This window comes from Toxorhynchites rutilus, chromosome 2 (assembly GCF_029784135.1).
Source record: "Toxorhynchites rutilus septentrionalis strain SRP chromosome 2, ASM2978413v1, whole genome shotgun sequence".
In the NCBI taxonomy this organism is placed as follows: Eukaryota; Metazoa; Arthropoda; class Insecta; order Diptera; family Culicidae; genus Toxorhynchites; species Toxorhynchites rutilus.
This window is the reverse complement of record NC_073745.1, coordinates 134,153,450-134,170,165: the sequence shown is the minus strand read 5'-3', so window position 1 is coordinate 134,170,165 and position 16,716 is coordinate 134,153,450. Positions and strand designations below refer to the sequence as shown.

The window sequence follows — 16,716 nt, the reverse complement described above, 5'->3', positions numbered from 1 at the left end:
TTGATTGAATATTTGGTGCAATTACGAAAATCCGTCTAGTGTGTGAGTGTATTTCGATTCATGTTTGTTACATGGGGCTTCCTATTTGGGTTAGAAATTATATCGTCGAAGATCGTTTGTCTGGCTTGCACTAGTTCATAGGAACTATCTAGAGCGTGGTGGGATGAGCAGTGGACAATGTCAGTCCGAACCGATTATTAAACATCAGCATCATTAATGTGCATAGCCCTCACCTCACTTGCACCGATGATGACAAAGGCGAATTCAGACCGGTAAAGAGGAGGAGTTCAAACATTCTTCTAACACAAATCTCTCCACCAATACACCTAGAGGTCACCAAATCAAACAGAATATCAATCGACCATATTCAGATAGACATTTCGGCATTTCTTGACCATAACTAATGTCAGATCGAGACGACTAACGCCTATCGAGACACTAACATCGATTCGCACCACTACCTTGAGATGGTTAAGATCCGCCCAAAACTCTCCGTTGTGAAAAACATTCAGTACCGATGCCCGTGATGGTACAATCTTACCCGACTGAAACAAGCAGAAATCGCCGACTACGCACATTCGCTTGATTCCTTTGTTCTACCTGTCTACCCGTCAGAACGTGGAACGATATAGACAGAAGCGGAGACTGCAAACCCAACTCTTCAGGAAAAAAAAGCGCCACCATGAAGAGGAGGAGTGTGAAGCAGAGCTGTGGAGAGGCAGATTAACTTTCATCCTTATTCTGGCAGAAATTTGCCAGAATAAGGATGGAAGTGAATCTGCCTCTTCATTCACCTTGCCTTCAATCCACCACTACTACTCCAACCTGTACGTCGTTGCCCGCGTACACAATCTTAGTTTAACAATCATATAGAGGCGAATGAACTGCAAAGTTTAAAGCCTCTTAAAAACAAAAAAAAAGAAAGAACAATCATATAAACTGAAACGAAAACTTGATTTCTGATGCAAAAAATTATAGGAGGTTGTGTTTAAGACACGACCGCATTGTTGACGTAGAACTACACTGTTGTTTGATTGAAGTCGCTTGTTTATAACTGCAGATATTATTTATAATGCTTAATGCTACGATTTATAATGCTACGAAAATTTTGAAATAACCATTCTACCAGTTTGGTCGCCCTGATTTTTTTTTTATTGTAGAATCATTTAACGATAATTGTTTAATGATTCATTCTTGTGCTATCAGAACAATACATGCTCGAGATAAGCGCAGCTGTCATCCAAGGGAGCAGATACAAATGGGAGCGTAGCGAAGATGCACTATTTTTACGTACGGATTATGAAGCATGCGCGTACGCACACAAATGTCCATATATCGATGGCTTGAAGCAACTAAACATACACACACTTTTCTCTGTTCTGTGCTCTCCTCAGCAGAAGCCCTTTCTGTTAATATTGCCAGTCTACATTAGCTTAGCTATCATCCTTTGTGGAGAGAGTTTTCCTACCGTCATGCGAAACCAAATCACTGACAAAATTCCAAAACATTTATTTCCTTGGTTAGCTGACGATAGTCTAGCTTGATCATTCCCCACACAATTGTGTAGCTCAGAACCTTAATGCAATGGCGTCAGTTTGATGCAATGATTGCAATGCTAGAGACATCAGCGAGTGAGTAATTTGATCGCGTCCACAGCTCAATCCGAAACGAAGACATGTGATGACACAAAACAAGGATGAACAAGCGATATTCATTGCTTTGAATACAGAATGATACTGAAAGTTTACCTTCCTTCCTTGCTTGAGACTCTAAAATTCTTCAGTTCATTCGTTTCTAAGCTTCAAAAAGACCCTTGGAAATCTTTACATGATGCATCATATTACTCCTTCACCCCCATTGGCTTCAGAAAGAAATTTCTTTGACGAAAAATTCCCCCGACCAGAACGGGAATCGAACCCGAACACCCGGCATGTTAGTTATGACGCTAACCACTCGGCCACGGGAGCACAACTGTTTATACTCTAGGCAAATATTCACTATCGTTCTTCTTCTTTTCCGTCGATAAGTTGCTCGTTATAGACACCTCTGTTCGGGAAAGTACACAAATGGACAGAACAAATGTATGAGGAAATGGGAACGCTTCCAATTTTCATCAATTTAAACCATATACAGACTATGGGATTATAATGTATAGCATATCAAACAAATCTTAGGGAATTTCTGATTCGTTTGTTATGTAATTCACCAAAATCCGTTCGCTGTAAAAATAGTTATTAACGTTAACTTTATTTCATAAAAACGTGACCTGTTTTCTGATTTGGCACCCTCAATGAAAGACGTAGTTCAAGTCAAAAATAGTTACACCATTAATTTACGGCTCCATTGTTTCGCCACAGTGAATTCAAATATCGATACATGCATACATCAACGTAAATAGAATACCAAGTATAGTACTCCCCGCTTTTTTCGTGTAATTGTAGGCAAAGAAAAAAAGCTAAAAATAATTTTAACATGACAGTCAGTCTTCAGCAAACAAATCCAGCGCTGCGCTTGAGTTTAATCATCAGCGCGCGCTCTATGAAAACTCGTATTCTATCTTGGTGCAAAGAGCACAAAATTCATAAGCACGACAGCGCAAAATGTACCTGACGTAGAACTCCGATACTAAACATTTCTTCTCACTTGTGTGATGCGCGTCTCATTCTATATACACACACATAACACATCAAATTCTAGCGCCCGCTTTGTCTTCGTTCGTTCTAAGCAAAGTATAAAAACAGGAAGTGGGTTATATCTATGGTATAACCGCAAGGGTGACGTAGGACTATAGTTGATTTAGAGATCATTTGTTCGAAGTTAAATCTAAATCCATTCTGAATGAATGAATAAATGAATATTTGGGGGACTTCGAAAACGAGAGCGTTACGTTGGAGGCACAAGGTTTTATGCATCCAATATAGGATACGAAAAACCTTGTTCTGAAGAATAATCTTCAGAAGCTAACCTGCTAACTGTACTTGATTGACAAATCACAAACCCAAATGTATTATATGGATATTTTATGGATAGAAAACATTAAAATAAACTCTTTCGCTTGAATGTAATTTTCAATTCCAAGGGGAACTGGCAGATTATTTTCCAGCAACGATTAGATATTTCCACATTTTCCTCGATACTGGAAGCCCACTAGTGGTTAATACTAACTCAATAACCACCTGTTAATAGTACTTGATTGAAAAATATTTGGTCACAGTGTTACACGGATAGAAAACATTCTAATAAACTCTTTCATATGAATGTATTTTTGAATTCCCAGAGGAACTGGCAGATTATTTTCCAGCAATGATTAGATCTTTCCGGAACTTTCTCGATGCTGAATGGCATCCAAACGGAAAGAATTCTGCGCGTGTATGTGTCGATCCTTCGCCATCCACCTCCTCCAGCACGTTAGGCAACGATGTTGTCTTGTCGATGTCCTCACGAAAAATGAATGTGTCTCACCACCAGAATATCGCTTAAGTATGCTTTTTGTGTGTGATTGAATCGAGAGAAGGTGTGGTTTACGATGGCAATTTGGAAGGAAAACTAGAGGGGAATGAACTCTCTGAGCTCGGAACTTTCGGCGACTGAGCAATAATAGATTGCGGGCGCATACAATATTGGACACGGAAATATCCTACTGATGGGGAAGAATAATCTTCTGAAGCTATCCTGTTAATTGCGATTGATTGAAAAATCACAAAACCAAATGTATTTGGTCACAGTGTTACATGGATAGAAAACATTCAAATAAACTCTTTCACATGAATGTATTTTTAAATTCCCAGAGGAACTGGCAGATTATTTTCAGTAACGATCAGATATTTCTACATTTTCCTCGATACTGGAAGCCCACCAGTGGTTAATGCTAATTCGATAACCACCTGTTTATAGTACTTGATTGAAAAATATTTGGTCACAGTGTTACATGGATAGAAAACATTCAAATAAACTCTTTCACATGAATGTATTTTTGAATTCCCAGAGGAACTGGCAGATCATTTTCCAGCAATGATTAGATCTTTCCGGAACTTTCTCGATGCCGAATGGCATCCAAACGGAAAGAATTCTGCTCGTGTATGTGTCGATCCTTCGCCGTCCACCTCCTCCAGCACGTTAGGCAACGATGTTGTCTTGTCGTTGTCCTCACGAAAAATGAATGTGTCTAACCACCAGAATATCGCTTAAGTATGCTTTTTGTGTGTGATTGAATCGAGAGAAGGTGTGGTTTACGATGGCAATTTGGAAGGCAAACTAGAGGGGAATGAACTCTCTGAGCTCGGAACTTTCGGCGACTAAGCAATAATCGATTGCGGGCGCATACAATATTGGATACGGAAATATCCTACTGATGGGGAAGAATAATCTTCTGAAGCTATCCTGTTAATTGCGATTGATTGAAAAATCACAAAACCAAATGTATTTGGTCACAGTGTTACATGGATAGAAAACATTCAAATAAACTCTTTCACATGAATGTATTTTTAAATTTCCAGATGAACTGGCAGATTATTTTCCAGAAAAGATTAGATCTTTCCGGAACTTTCTCAATGCTGAATGGCATCCAAACGGAAAGAATTCCGCGCGTGTATGTGTGTATAGCGATGTCTTCCCGGGGAACCGTTTGTGGCATCACTCTCCTCCTGATGGATTCCCTTCTGGCCTAGGGTGCACAAACAGGCTCTTGCGACACCGTTCATCCGCGCTTTCATGATAAACGAAGAGCTTCACCACAACAGCGACAACATGCTCCAATCGCTGTTCAATTAGAACTGAGTGGATTTCCGAGCGGCGCTCGCTTATATACCGATTGGTGATTTCAATAGCCTGTTTTGAAAGCAATTTTAAGACTATTGAAACAAGTTTTTGGATCAAAAAGTAACAAGTATAGAACGCGTAGACATTTTATCTTTCGAATGAAGTGTTTTTCATACCATTTCGTTCAGTTGTTTAGGAGCTATTAACGCTCAAAATCTCGGTCTCTGGCGTAACGCTTTCGTTTTCGAAACTTTGATTTTACACCCCGGTATAGAAATGAAAGACGTAGTCCTACGTCAAAATGTTGACGCTCCAACGAAGATGAAGGGATGAGCAAAGATTAAGCATAACAAATCTAGAGAGATGAGTGCATGGACAAAGCCCCTCCCGAAATAATACCAAATGGTGGTCCCTGGGGGGTCAGGCATGAAATACAAGGAGGTGGTCTTAGTGAATAAATATCTCACACTACCCAGCCAACAGGCGAGTGGGTGTCTATTGAAGATATCCACCTCTGCGAAAAAAAAAACTGGTATTCTATTTACGTTGTGCATACATGATACATAAGAGAGAGAGAGAGAGAGAGAGAGAGAGAGAGAGACGAGTTCAGTCTGGGGTGAGTCACTTCAATATGCCGTGAAGTCCATTTGACGGTGAAGAATGAAATGAGCGCAGAGCGTCGTAGAGGAGAATGACTGTTGATTCATGTTGACAGAGAAACTGCTGGAAGAATCAAAAACTCATTCCCAATTGAATGCGAAGGCCGATGGCTTTATAGTCCCCTGACTATCCTCAGTTGAACATGACTTTGCCGAGCCCTGACCGTGAGTACAGAATCCCCACGCACCATCTATTAACCGACTTTGACGCCGCATGTGATTCAATAACACTGAAAGAGCTATGGATAATTATGGACGAAAACGGCTTCCCCGGGAATCTTACAAGACTGATTAAGGCTACGATGAATAGAATACAGTGCTGTGTGCGAATATCGGGTGGATAATCTGATTCATTCGATTCCCAAAGTGGGCTCTTGCCTGCTGTTCAACATTGCACTAGAGGATGTTATGAGACAAGCGGCGTTTGACTTGTGCATTACGATTTTCAATAGATCCAGTCAATTCATCTGCTTCACTGATGACGTAGGCATTGTCGGCAGAACGTTTGAGATGGTAGCTAAACATTACAACAGACTTAGACACGAAGCAGAGAGAGTTGAACTGAGAATCAATGCGTCTAAAAATCTTGAAAGGCCGTAAATCTATGAGAAGTGTTTGGAAGTTCACCTGTGAACAGGTAGAAAGTTTACCTGTTGTAGCAAGACTTCATAAATCCCATTCCAAGGATCACACCAACGGACTTGGTAGTCTGAAGAAAGGAAACGATCAATATACAACCGACACCCAGGAAACACTTAGTATCATGATGGAAACACATTTCCCATGCTCAATCCAATTGCACGCACAGGTCTTCAATACAGCTCAATCTTGTCCAATCAGAGACGAGAATAGAGCTAATGAAATGGCTAGGGCGGTCTTTACGAAGTCAATAATTGAGTGGGCAGTGGATTCCTTGAAGCCCTTCAATTCTCCAGGACCAGACGGAATTTATCCGGTGCTGTTACAAAAAAGCAAGGATATCACTGTCCCTCTTCTAACGGAGATGTTTAGAGCTAGTATGGTACTAAGCTATATTCCTAGTGAAAGGTGAGAAGTCCGGGTATATTTATTCCCAATGCTAGTAAACATGACAGTACGACTCCCAAAGCGTATATACCAATTAATCTAACATCTGTCATACTAAAAATGATGGAAAAGATCATTGATCTCCATATCAAATCATCATATTTGAACAGGAGACCATTGAACTAATTTCAATTTGCCTACCAAGCAAATAAATCAACTGAAACAGCGCTTCACACGTTAATTTCAAAAATAGAAAAGTCTTTTGATGCTAAAGAAATCTCACTTACAGCTTTTCTTGATATTGAGCAAGCATTTGACAATGCATCCTACAATTCTATAAATAAAGATATGATATGAAGCTATGAATGTAGTTTTGATATGTGCATCTCCAACTAGATACATGCCATGCTAACCAACCGACTAATAACAGCTAAATTAGGAGGATCTACTTTAACAACAAAACCAACTAGAAGTTGCCCTCAAGGAGGTGTTCTGTCTCCTCTGTTGTGGTCCCTAGTTGTCGACGATTTTCTTAATAACCTAGCTAATTTAGGATACGAAGTCATTAGTTTCACTGATGACATAATCATCTTAGAGAGGGGATAACTGTGAGTATACTATTTTCAATAGAATGCAAGCAGCCCTTAACTACACACTCAAATGGTACAACTTGGAAGGACTTAGTGTTAATCCTTCAAAAACAGTCATAATTCCATTTACCAGAAAAAGAAAGTACATATAAGATTCCACCTCTTAGATTGGGAGGTGTACAATTGGAGCTTTCAAAACGAACCAAATATCTAGGTGTCATGCTTGACCAAAAACTAAATTGGAACGGTCAACTGGAGTATGCCATATCTAAAGCCCAGACAGCGCTCTGAAGTTGTAGTAGTATAGTCGGGAAAAAGCAGGGATTAAAACCGAGAATGATTCACTGGATTTACTCGGCAATTGTGAGACCCAGACTAACATATGCTTCGATAGTGTGGTGGCCTAAAACTACACAAGCTCGATAAACTACAACGTCTGGCATGTTTATCAATAACTGGAGCAATGCCCAGCGCACCCTCCAAAGCCCTAGATGATCTTTTATACCTTCCACCCTTGCACCAATATGTGCAACTTGAAGCGGAAAAATGTGCTCTTAGGCTGAAACGTATAAAACATTTTCTGGAAGGAGATCTCATAGGGCATTTACAAATCCTGAAAGATTATCAACTGCACACTATAGTAAGCATGAATGAAGACTGGATGGAAACAAAGACTAACTTCAGTGTTCCCTTCAAACTAATTGAATTCTATCGCAACGAATGGGAAGAAGGTGGTCCCAAAACTCGTCCAGGTTCTCTCGTGTTTTATACCGATGGATCTAAAATTGGTAAATCTACAGGAGCTGGGGTTACTGGACCAGGAATCGAAATGTCAATTCCAATGGGACAGTGGCCTACAGTTTTTCAAGCAGAAATACAAGCTATTCTAATATGTACAAATATTTGTTTGGCTAGAAAATACAGGTATACCAATATCTGTATCTTCTTCTCAGATAGCCAAGCAGCTCTTAATGCAGTAAAAGCATACACATATCAGTCAAAGCTAGTTTGGGAATGTATTCTATCCTTAAAACAACTAACGAAGTTAATCTATACTGGGTGCCTGGTCACTGCGGTATAGAAGGTAATGAAAAAGCCGATCTCTTAGCAAGATTAGGATCTTCAACTAAATTCGTCGAGCCTGAGCCATTTTGTGGAATATCTACATCATGCATGAAATCTGAGCTCAAAACTAGGGAAATATCAATTATTGAAGCCAACTGGAGGGCTCTATCAACACCAAGACAATCCAAATTATTCATTACACCTTGTAACAGAATAACACGCAACCTATTCAGCTTGAATTGAGTACATTAACCGGTCTATTGACCGGACACTGTCCGAGCAAGTATCGCCTTAAAAAAATCGGAAAAGTGACATAATAACTGTCGTTTATGCAATTTCGAAGCTGAAACTTCGGAACATTTACTGTGTCAATGCAGTACACTAATTCAGCGGAAACTGCGGATTCTTGGAGGGCATTCTTATGCCTAACGAGATTTGGTTTGCTATGATATAACCGCAAGGTTGACGTAGGACTGCCGTTGGCTCAGTATTCATTTGTGTTTTTTCAATTAGCAATAATCGCACCTCGGATGTTCCTCATTGGGGACGATATCGCCGCTGCGCAAAGCTATCTTTTGTATGTATTGATTGAATTATTGATTAAACTAGTGAATGGATGAAACAATTTACGATTTCAATTACAAACAATTCCCAATGTAGGTCAATTCATGCATTATGGTAGTGGTTATCGCAGCAAATAGTTATCAACATTTTGCTTAATCATCAAATGGTATGCGTAGCAGTTCAGTGAGCTGGCAACATGAAGGGATATGTAGTCTTGAATAACCGAGCCAAAGCCGATTTCCTCTTGCTCCATGGTTTTGAAGTCTGTGTTGAGAAAATGTTCCAATTTGCAACAGCGCAAACAAATGAAAAAGTACCCGCTGATTGCATCTGATTTGCAATGCTAGTTTCTCCAGGCTCCAAGGTTTTGAAGTCTGTGTTAGAGAAACATTCCGATTTACAAAAGCGCAAACGAGTACAAAAATACCCGCTGCTTGCATCTAATTTGCTATGCCAGTTTCCCCTGGCTCCATGGTTTTGAAATCTGTGTTTGAGAAACATCCATTCATTTCGGCGATGGTAGCTCAATCGTTGCGCAATCATAACTGAGAGGATTTCCGAGCGACACTCGCTTTTATACCGATTGGTGTGATTTCAATAACCTGTTTTGAAAGCAATTTTAAGGCTATTGAAACAAGTTTTTGGATCAAAAAGTAACAAGCATAGAACGCGTAGACATTTTATCTTTCGAATGAAGTGTTTATCATACCATTTCGTTCAGTTGTTTAGGAGCTATTAACGCTCAAAATCTCGTTCTCCGGCGTAACGCTTTCGTTTTCGAAACTTTGAACCTACACTCCAGATGTAGAACCTACACTGGAAGACGTAGTCCTACGTCAAAAGAAAGGAACTTCATGAAGGAAGTTATATCTTCGTGGGAGGATATGCAAAGTCCTGGTGCGACTTACCAGGACTTACCACTTATTCCCTGAGTGATGGAACGAACTGACACTGCATACATAGCAAACTGGAGTGCACTACAATAGATCAACTAATGGTCGCAGTGGTACGATGCTCCTACAAAAGAAGAAGAATCAAGCAAATGGATTTTTTTATTCTTTATTTGAGAGGTTTTCAGACTCCTGGGCCGGTTCGCCTCTTTATCGACGGCATTGCCGAAAGGTTTCGTTGGGAACAGATTGTACATACAATTATCACATAAAAATTGGACGTAAAAATTGAACACATATAAATCTTTTTACGAAACATAACTTAACAAAGAATTTGCTGTTTGCTTGTTGGACCAGATGGCAGGGATATCTTCGGACCATGGCTCCAGGCCAGTGGAAAGGAAGCCGTGCCATTGAAGATGCCGAAGTGTTCTTATTCCCCTCCATCATGGAGGGGAAGAAACAAGGATCTTCTTGACTGATCCATTGTTCAGACGCTAGATCTTAAAAAATAGTTCGGCATCTTTTAGGCAGCAGACAAGCAGACAAGCGCTACTACTCTTGCTGAATCGCCCCTCAAGAAGGAAGGTTTCGCAGATCATCAAATTTCGGGCAACCACACAAGAAGTGCTTGACGGAGCAAATGGAATCAAACTTGGCATATAGAGGTTTTAGCTAACGAATTGATCTTTGTTCGAAAGTGGAAATGGATTTTAATGTGATAAAACGCACTGTCATATCTTCTTCCATCTATATAAATAAAAATAGATCGCCGAATGTATTGATAAGAGCAAGACTAGAGGAAGGAATTGTCCGATGTTCTATCATATTTTCTGTATCAAACATTTATTCCATGTAATGGAGAAACATGTTATTTGCAAGTGATTGAAAAATCTTGAATGAGAATTGTGTCTAAAAATAATTTGATATTATAATGACGAGTTTTGGTAGAAGTACTAGGAAGTTTATACTGAAAGGAAATTGTAGAGGGTCAATTAGAATATCAATCAATGAACAGTTCTGCGATTGAACCCACGAACGTGCGCTTAGTAATACCGTTTCAATGAGTTATGAGGTGTTTTATTGAAGAATTCAAAATAATTTCTATTTTACATGATCTACAAACTTTTCGCACACTTTTTATATGTGAATGACTCTCATTACCAAATGATCGACAATACTTTTACTGACGGTTCACGATTCATTTTCAAAGAAATAACCTTATCGTTGAGTAAAAATATAGAAATGAAATCATAAATCTAACAATTACACTCACAATCCTTGTACAAGTTATTTTATTTTTTTAGGTATTAGGAAGAGCTGCACCCTTACTTCCTACTCTTATGCACTTCGATATCCTCAGCATGTACCTTATGTTTTTTGATCTGATGGTGCCTCCATGCAGCATTAGTAACGAATTTTTTCGCGCAACCTTTCTGGCCACAAACTATAATTTCGGCATTGATTTGTTCGGTGTGGATATGCCTAAGGTGAGAAGTTAACTCTCCAGACGTTACGAACCGTTTCGAACAGTAGCTGCACGAATGATTCTTCTCTCCCCGATGTGCCTTCATGTGGACATACAATCCATTCCTAGTGGTAAGTTTCTTATCACAAATTGTGCATTCTAACATTTTGCGAATTCCCGTTATTGGGTGAACGGATTCTTTGTGCTCTTTCAGTTCGGCCGATTGTTTGTACGCCCTGGGACATTGATCACAGACGTACGGTCGTTCGTTTGTATGAGTTCTAATATGACGGCGTAGATCGTCTGATCGAAGGAATACACGATCGCAATAATTACACGATTTTCCTGGTTGACTGTCTTTTGTATGAATTTTCTTATGGCGGTTCAGTGTTTGTGGCTGGGTAAAGGTTTTGAGACATATTTCGCACAAGTGTCGTTTGGCCGATACGTTTTTATACACTCTGGTTTTCTCATGAGGTTCCTTATTAACAGGAATGTTATCAAGCTGTTCAATTGGGTTATCCTTTGCTGTAGTCTGCCATTGAAAGCTTTTTCGTTCTAACTCATCCTCATCTAAATATTCTGTTGCAATGTGTTTTATCTCAGTGACATATTCACCCAATATTTCCTCATCGTTTTCAATCGTTTCTTCGGGGATTACGGATTGAGCAAAATTAGAACTGATAATAGATATAGGCTCCAGCAAACATTCTTTCAGAACGTTATCCGTTTGACGACACATTTCTATGAAGTGAAATGCAGAGCGAGCTTTTTCTACACACGGCATGCATATGCTCCGAGGTAAACGATCATTCGTCTTCTCCATCTATAATAAAAGATACAAGCTAGTACCGAGGTTGTGTATATCACGTGCAGTTAACGCACCTCATCGTCAATGAACAAACAAATTATATTTTCGAAAGATTGCACTTGGCTTGTGAGTGAATCCTCCTCGAGAAAAATTTGATCCATACTGTATAATTCTCCTTCAACATCATTCTCAGCTAACAGACACGTACGACATACAGCTGGTAGTAGCGCACTAATTTCGCTAATTCTGTTTGTGCTTTGTAACATATTTGAATCCGTTTGTGCAACATCTGATGCCATTATATCTTAAAACTTCAATAATTCAACAATCACAGCCTGATTCTTTCATTACAACTTTCTTCCAATTTGTTTACAAACACATCGGTTCATAAATAAGTCCGAAGCACATCATATGTAAATATTAACCCAGGTATGCTACATAGGTTCTTACATTAATATTGCCAGCAAGCGGCAACATAATCTTGATTTGGATCAAGACGGGTCTATGGTACTAGGTGAGGCCGTTTCGTCACTAAGTTGGTTAGGGGAGCAGTATATGAAAACAGTACGGAAGAAAGCAGAAGGGGAATTTTTTCCTTGAAGTGTGAAAGAGACAGACTGATCACGAGCGAGCTTGGGCACAAGCGTATTGTGTTTTGTTTACAAACAAAACACAGTAGACTTCCAAGATGGCTGAAGAGTGGTTTTAGCAAGTTGGCCCACCTTAGGATATACTTCTACGCGCCTTGATCCAATAATTGAATATTTGCTTGTCGTGTTTTGTGTAGAATATATTTGATCAGTACACGTTGACCAAATTTTATCTGTCAAAAAGAGTCAAATATTTGGCTTCGGTCAAACAGTGTATGAGCACCCTGAGGAATTGCTCTATTATTATTATTGCCCCACCTGTTTATATATATCACTTGGTTGAAGCCAGCGTATATGAACAGCAATTTTTTACTGTGCCGAATAGAAAAATAAACAAACAAATCCAACACGGACGATGATAGTGCGCTCGATTCGTTGCTCTGCTTGTTTTCACGTAGTGAAGAAAAATGAATGCAGCTGAAATTCAAGAAAAGTTCGATCATCTCTGCCGTTTTTGTTTATCAGAGAAAGAGTGCATTTTCATTTTCAACGCAGAACATGAGCTAAACGAGCGATTGTTCAAATTCATAGACATAATACTCACAAAGGTAGATGACGCCGATGGATTTCCAAATAATGTATGCTCGAAATGTGTTGACTGCATGGAGAAAATTCAGGATTTTGAAGCTACATGTTTAAAATCGTACAATATCTTAGAGAATGCAAAGATATCATCTAAGAAATTCGGTAGCGGTATGTTAGTTTTTTTTTCAATCAAAAATATTGTTAGAAACACTAAAATATTCAGCAGGTACAATCGAAGAGGGTACAGAACATGGGAAACATCAGAACGAATGCTTGCTTGACGAAGCTATATCGGACATGAAGAATGCAGAGACGGTATATGCAGAGGAAGAAATAAACGTCGAACGACTCGAGGATGAGGACAGCGAATTAATATTCGATGAAGACACTGTTCAACCAGATATTCATGACGTAAAAAGTGAACTACAGTCCACCTCACAGAATTTATCAGTTGAGCAGCAACGTATGTTGGATGCCGCGATGGAAACTAGGCCCAGTAAATTTATAGAAAGAAATGGTCGTCGAGTACCACTGATCGAATGCACATATTGCAAAAATGTGTATCGTGGACGGAATACACTCAAAAAACACCTTCGTATTCACTTGGGTATAAAGGACTATCAATGTAATTATTGTCCACGAACCTTCACCGATAGGAGCTCACTTCGCATTCATCAAGGACGACATGTAGGGAAATCTTTCAAGTGTCCTCACTGTTCCAAATCATATTTCAGCCAAAACGAGCTTCGACAACATCTCACAATGCAACATCTGGAACGGAGGTACGTATGCGACGTTTGTCAACGAAGATTTCCGTCGAGAACAATTTTAAACGATCACTCACGCGTTCACCTTCCGGATCGTCCGTTTGTGTGCAAACAATGTGGAGCGGGTTTCAAACGAAATCGTAACCTGTTGAGACATCAACTGTTACATCAGAAGACTGGTACTGAAAACCAGCATTCCTGGACTTGTCCACTATGCTCTGCAACAAAATCAAGTCCCACTATATTGTTGAATCATTTGAAACAAAATCATTGTGATGAATTTGAAACGTTAAGTACTGAGAATCATCGTTGTATGAAGTGCATAACTTCTGCATTCGCTGATTTCAGAGAGTATCTTGTTCATCAACAAACGCACTATCCTCCGTCAACTGAGTGTAAATTTTACAGTTGTACTGATTGTGATAAAAAATTCAAATGCAAGTCTTCTGCCACAAAGCATTTATTGAAGCATTCTGGAATTGGTAGTTTCATATGCGAGAAAGACGATTGTGGAAAGATGTTCAAAGACGAATCAGAATACGATCGACATCAGCAACAGAATCATTCCAATCGTTGATGTTAGCAATAAAGCACGTTCTCGTTCAGGCCCATTATCGCAATATTAATTAGATGACCCTTTCCTATTAGTTAAATTTTTTTAAAGAGAAACCGGCAATGACATCACGTTGTTGCTCATCTTGCTTATGTTATCCTGCAACAAGTAAATCATTTTTGGAATTTTATGGAGATGACGAGAATAGAATGTTCCCAATCAATGTACTGGCGCATGATCAATTACAAGTGCAGAAATAGTAAGGTAAGTAGATGCTGTTGTTACATAAATTTTCTTCTAAAATATCATTTGTCACGATTAGGTTTTTGTTAGAATTATAATCTTTTTCTTCTACTATACTATGCTATGTACTATGCAGAAAAAATTCTGAATATTTGTTTTTCTTAAATTTGGCTTTATACAATATGATGAATATTGCCATGAATTCATTACTCAATCTATTCATACTAAATTATTTCTAAATGCGCCTGAATCTATTTGAACTTATTACCTAATGAAATTAATGACATAAAAACTTAAGTCTAACTTATCATGCATTTAGAACCCAATCTAAAAGGGTCACCCTAGAATTTTGTATGAGAGATAATTGTAAAAAGGGAACAATTCAGTTCAACGCCAACTTGTAGTGGTCACTGCAAATAGCTAGGATAGAAACTATTGTAAAATATAGAACAGTACAAAATATAACGTTGGAGAGTAAAGTCAAGCATCCTGTGTTTTATCGTTCAGTCGTGGAATAACACTTCAGAAAAATTCAGTGGTCAAGAGAAGAATTTCATCTAATGATTCGACAGTGAACCGAATCTCCTGGAATTCGTGTTTTTTTGTGCAACAGAATTGCATCAGGCACAACTTGCAGCGCACAAGTGACGGAGCATCATCGCTGGAGTCAACGAATTTAAATGATGATGATGGTCCCGCCTCCTTCCCCTACAGAGGTTTGAGCAAGACGAGTTATCTAAAAGATAATTTTTTTTTCAACATTGAAATCAGTTTAGCAAACATGAAAAACGAACTGATTTTATTTACAGATATAAGTTCAAAAGATTGCAATGTCCAAAAAAGCCAATACTCAGTCATGTCCGCCACAGAGCCGATACGGTCCCGACGAGGCCCTTGCAGCCAAGTGGTCCACCAGAGCACAAGTCCAACCGCCAGCCTTGTTTTAGAGTGACTTTGAATACCCTCATTCAGAGAAATCGAGAAAATTTCCTTTACGAAAAATTCCTAGACCGGCACTTAAAAAAAACTTTCAATTTAATATCCTTTATATCTGTGTCTCGCGCGCGACGCTCAAACTTGTGTAGACTACTTTTATTTATTTTTTTTTAACTAATACAACTATAAGAACGACAAAATAAAAATAAAAATAGTCCATCATCACCAAGATCATGACAGACATAATAGAGATCAATACAAATTTAAAAAAGATGATTTAAAAAAAATTAAATAATCTACATAATATAATCCGTTCAAAAACTTCGTCAGATTCATTGAAAATATTGAAAACAAACTGCAAAAAAATTGTCCAAATTAAATTATTCGTTCGTATAAAACTTCGTCAGTAAAGATCTTCGTCATAAAAATAAACAAAAACTCATTCAGCTGTTAAGAGAACACAGCTTTTACATGTGAAATACAGTGCCTCTTAAATTCTGTAAGTGTTGTTGCGCATTTAATATGTCTTGGCATCGAGTTGAACACATTTATTCCTTTGAAGTACAACGAATTTTGTGAAGCACATGACAAGAATTTAGGTGTTCTTATTTCATTCGCGTTTCTAGTGTTATAACTATGAAAGTCAATTCCTCTTTCAACTCGATCACACAAATATCGAGCCAGCAAACCTTTAACTACTTTGAAAATGAACACCATAGTTAAATAAACAATCCTTTGCTTCACGGATAACCATTGCAGAGCGTCCAACATTAAAGATGAGGAAGTGAATCTGTTACATTTTAGTATCAACCGCATTATTTTGTTTTGCAAGCGCTGTAATCTCGATATTTGTGTGTCATTGGCTAAAAATAAAATGGAAGAGCAAAAGTCTAAATGAGGAGAGATGATTGATTTGTATAGCTGTATTTTGCTGCAAATAGTTAAATCGTTTTTCAATCGACATAAGATTCCATACTTCTTGGCAATTTTCTTGATGACATTGTCAATGTGAGTGTTGAACTTGAGTTTGTCATCAATAATCACGCCAAGATATTTAATGTCCCGAACTCGATCAATAGTCTCATTATCAATAACGATGGAGACGTTTTCATTTAAACGATTTCGCGAGATTACCATATATTTAGTTTTACTTATGTTCAATTTCAATTGCTTATACTTCAACCATCTACTTAAAGAATGTAAATCTCCAT

At 38.6% G+C, this 16,716-nt stretch overlaps 2 protein-coding genes and 1 pseudogene across 3 annotated transcripts; 1 reads left to right on the top strand and 2 right to left on the bottom strand.

Annotated features, from left to right (window-relative positions):
- Positions 1 to 8,511: 8,511 nt before the first annotated feature.
- LOC129772181 (U4 spliceosomal RNA) lies at positions 8,512 to 8,668 on the bottom strand (annotated as a pseudogene).
- A 1,965-nt stretch (positions 8,669 to 10,633) lies between these two features.
- On the bottom strand, positions 10,634 to 12,222 carry LOC129769079 (zinc finger and SCAN domain-containing protein 31-like). Its single transcript, XM_055771093.1, has 2 exons — positions 11,906 to 12,222; positions 10,634 to 11,846 (listed from the first exon to the last, which is right to left on the bottom strand). The coding sequence occupies exons 1-2, from the start codon at positions 12,128 to 12,130 to the stop codon at positions 10,881 to 10,883; spliced, it is 1,191 nt and encodes a 396-aa protein (XP_055627068.1). The 5' UTR covers positions 12,131 to 12,222; the 3' UTR covers positions 10,634 to 10,880.
- Positions 12,223 to 12,801: 579 nt separating this feature from the next.
- Positions 12,802 to 14,545, top strand: LOC129768645 (zinc finger protein OZF-like). 2 transcript variants are annotated; one of them, XM_055770419.1, is made up of 2 exons: positions 12,802 to 13,174; positions 13,233 to 14,545. In XM_055770419.1, the coding sequence occupies exons 1-2, from the start codon at positions 12,889 to 12,891 to the stop codon at positions 14,348 to 14,350; spliced, it is 1,404 nt and encodes a 467-aa protein (XP_055626394.1). In that variant the 5' UTR covers positions 12,802 to 12,888; the 3' UTR covers positions 14,351 to 14,545. The 2 variants fall into 2 exon arrangements, with proteins under 2 accessions (XP_055626394.1, XP_055626393.1); XM_055770418.1 differs by having other exon boundaries at positions 13,230 to 14,541.
- Positions 14,546 to 16,716: the final 2,171 nt, after the last annotated feature.

Coding starts and splice junctions, on each gene's coding strand:
- LOC129769079 (XM_055771093.1), bottom strand. CDS start 12,130: ATGGCATCAGATGTTGCACAAACGGATTCAAATATGTTACAAAGCACA. Junction 11,847..11,905: donor GTTTGTTCATTGACGATGAG/GTGCGTTAACTG, acceptor CTTTTATTATAG/ATGGAGAAGACGAATGATCG.
- LOC129768645 (XM_055770418.1), top strand. CDS start 12,889: ATGAATGCAGCTGAAATTCAAGAAAAGTTCGATCATCTCTGCCGTTTT. Junction 13,175..13,229: donor ATCTAAGAAATTCGGTAGCG/GTATGTTAGTTT, acceptor TAAAATATTCAG/CAGGTACAATCGAAGAGGGT.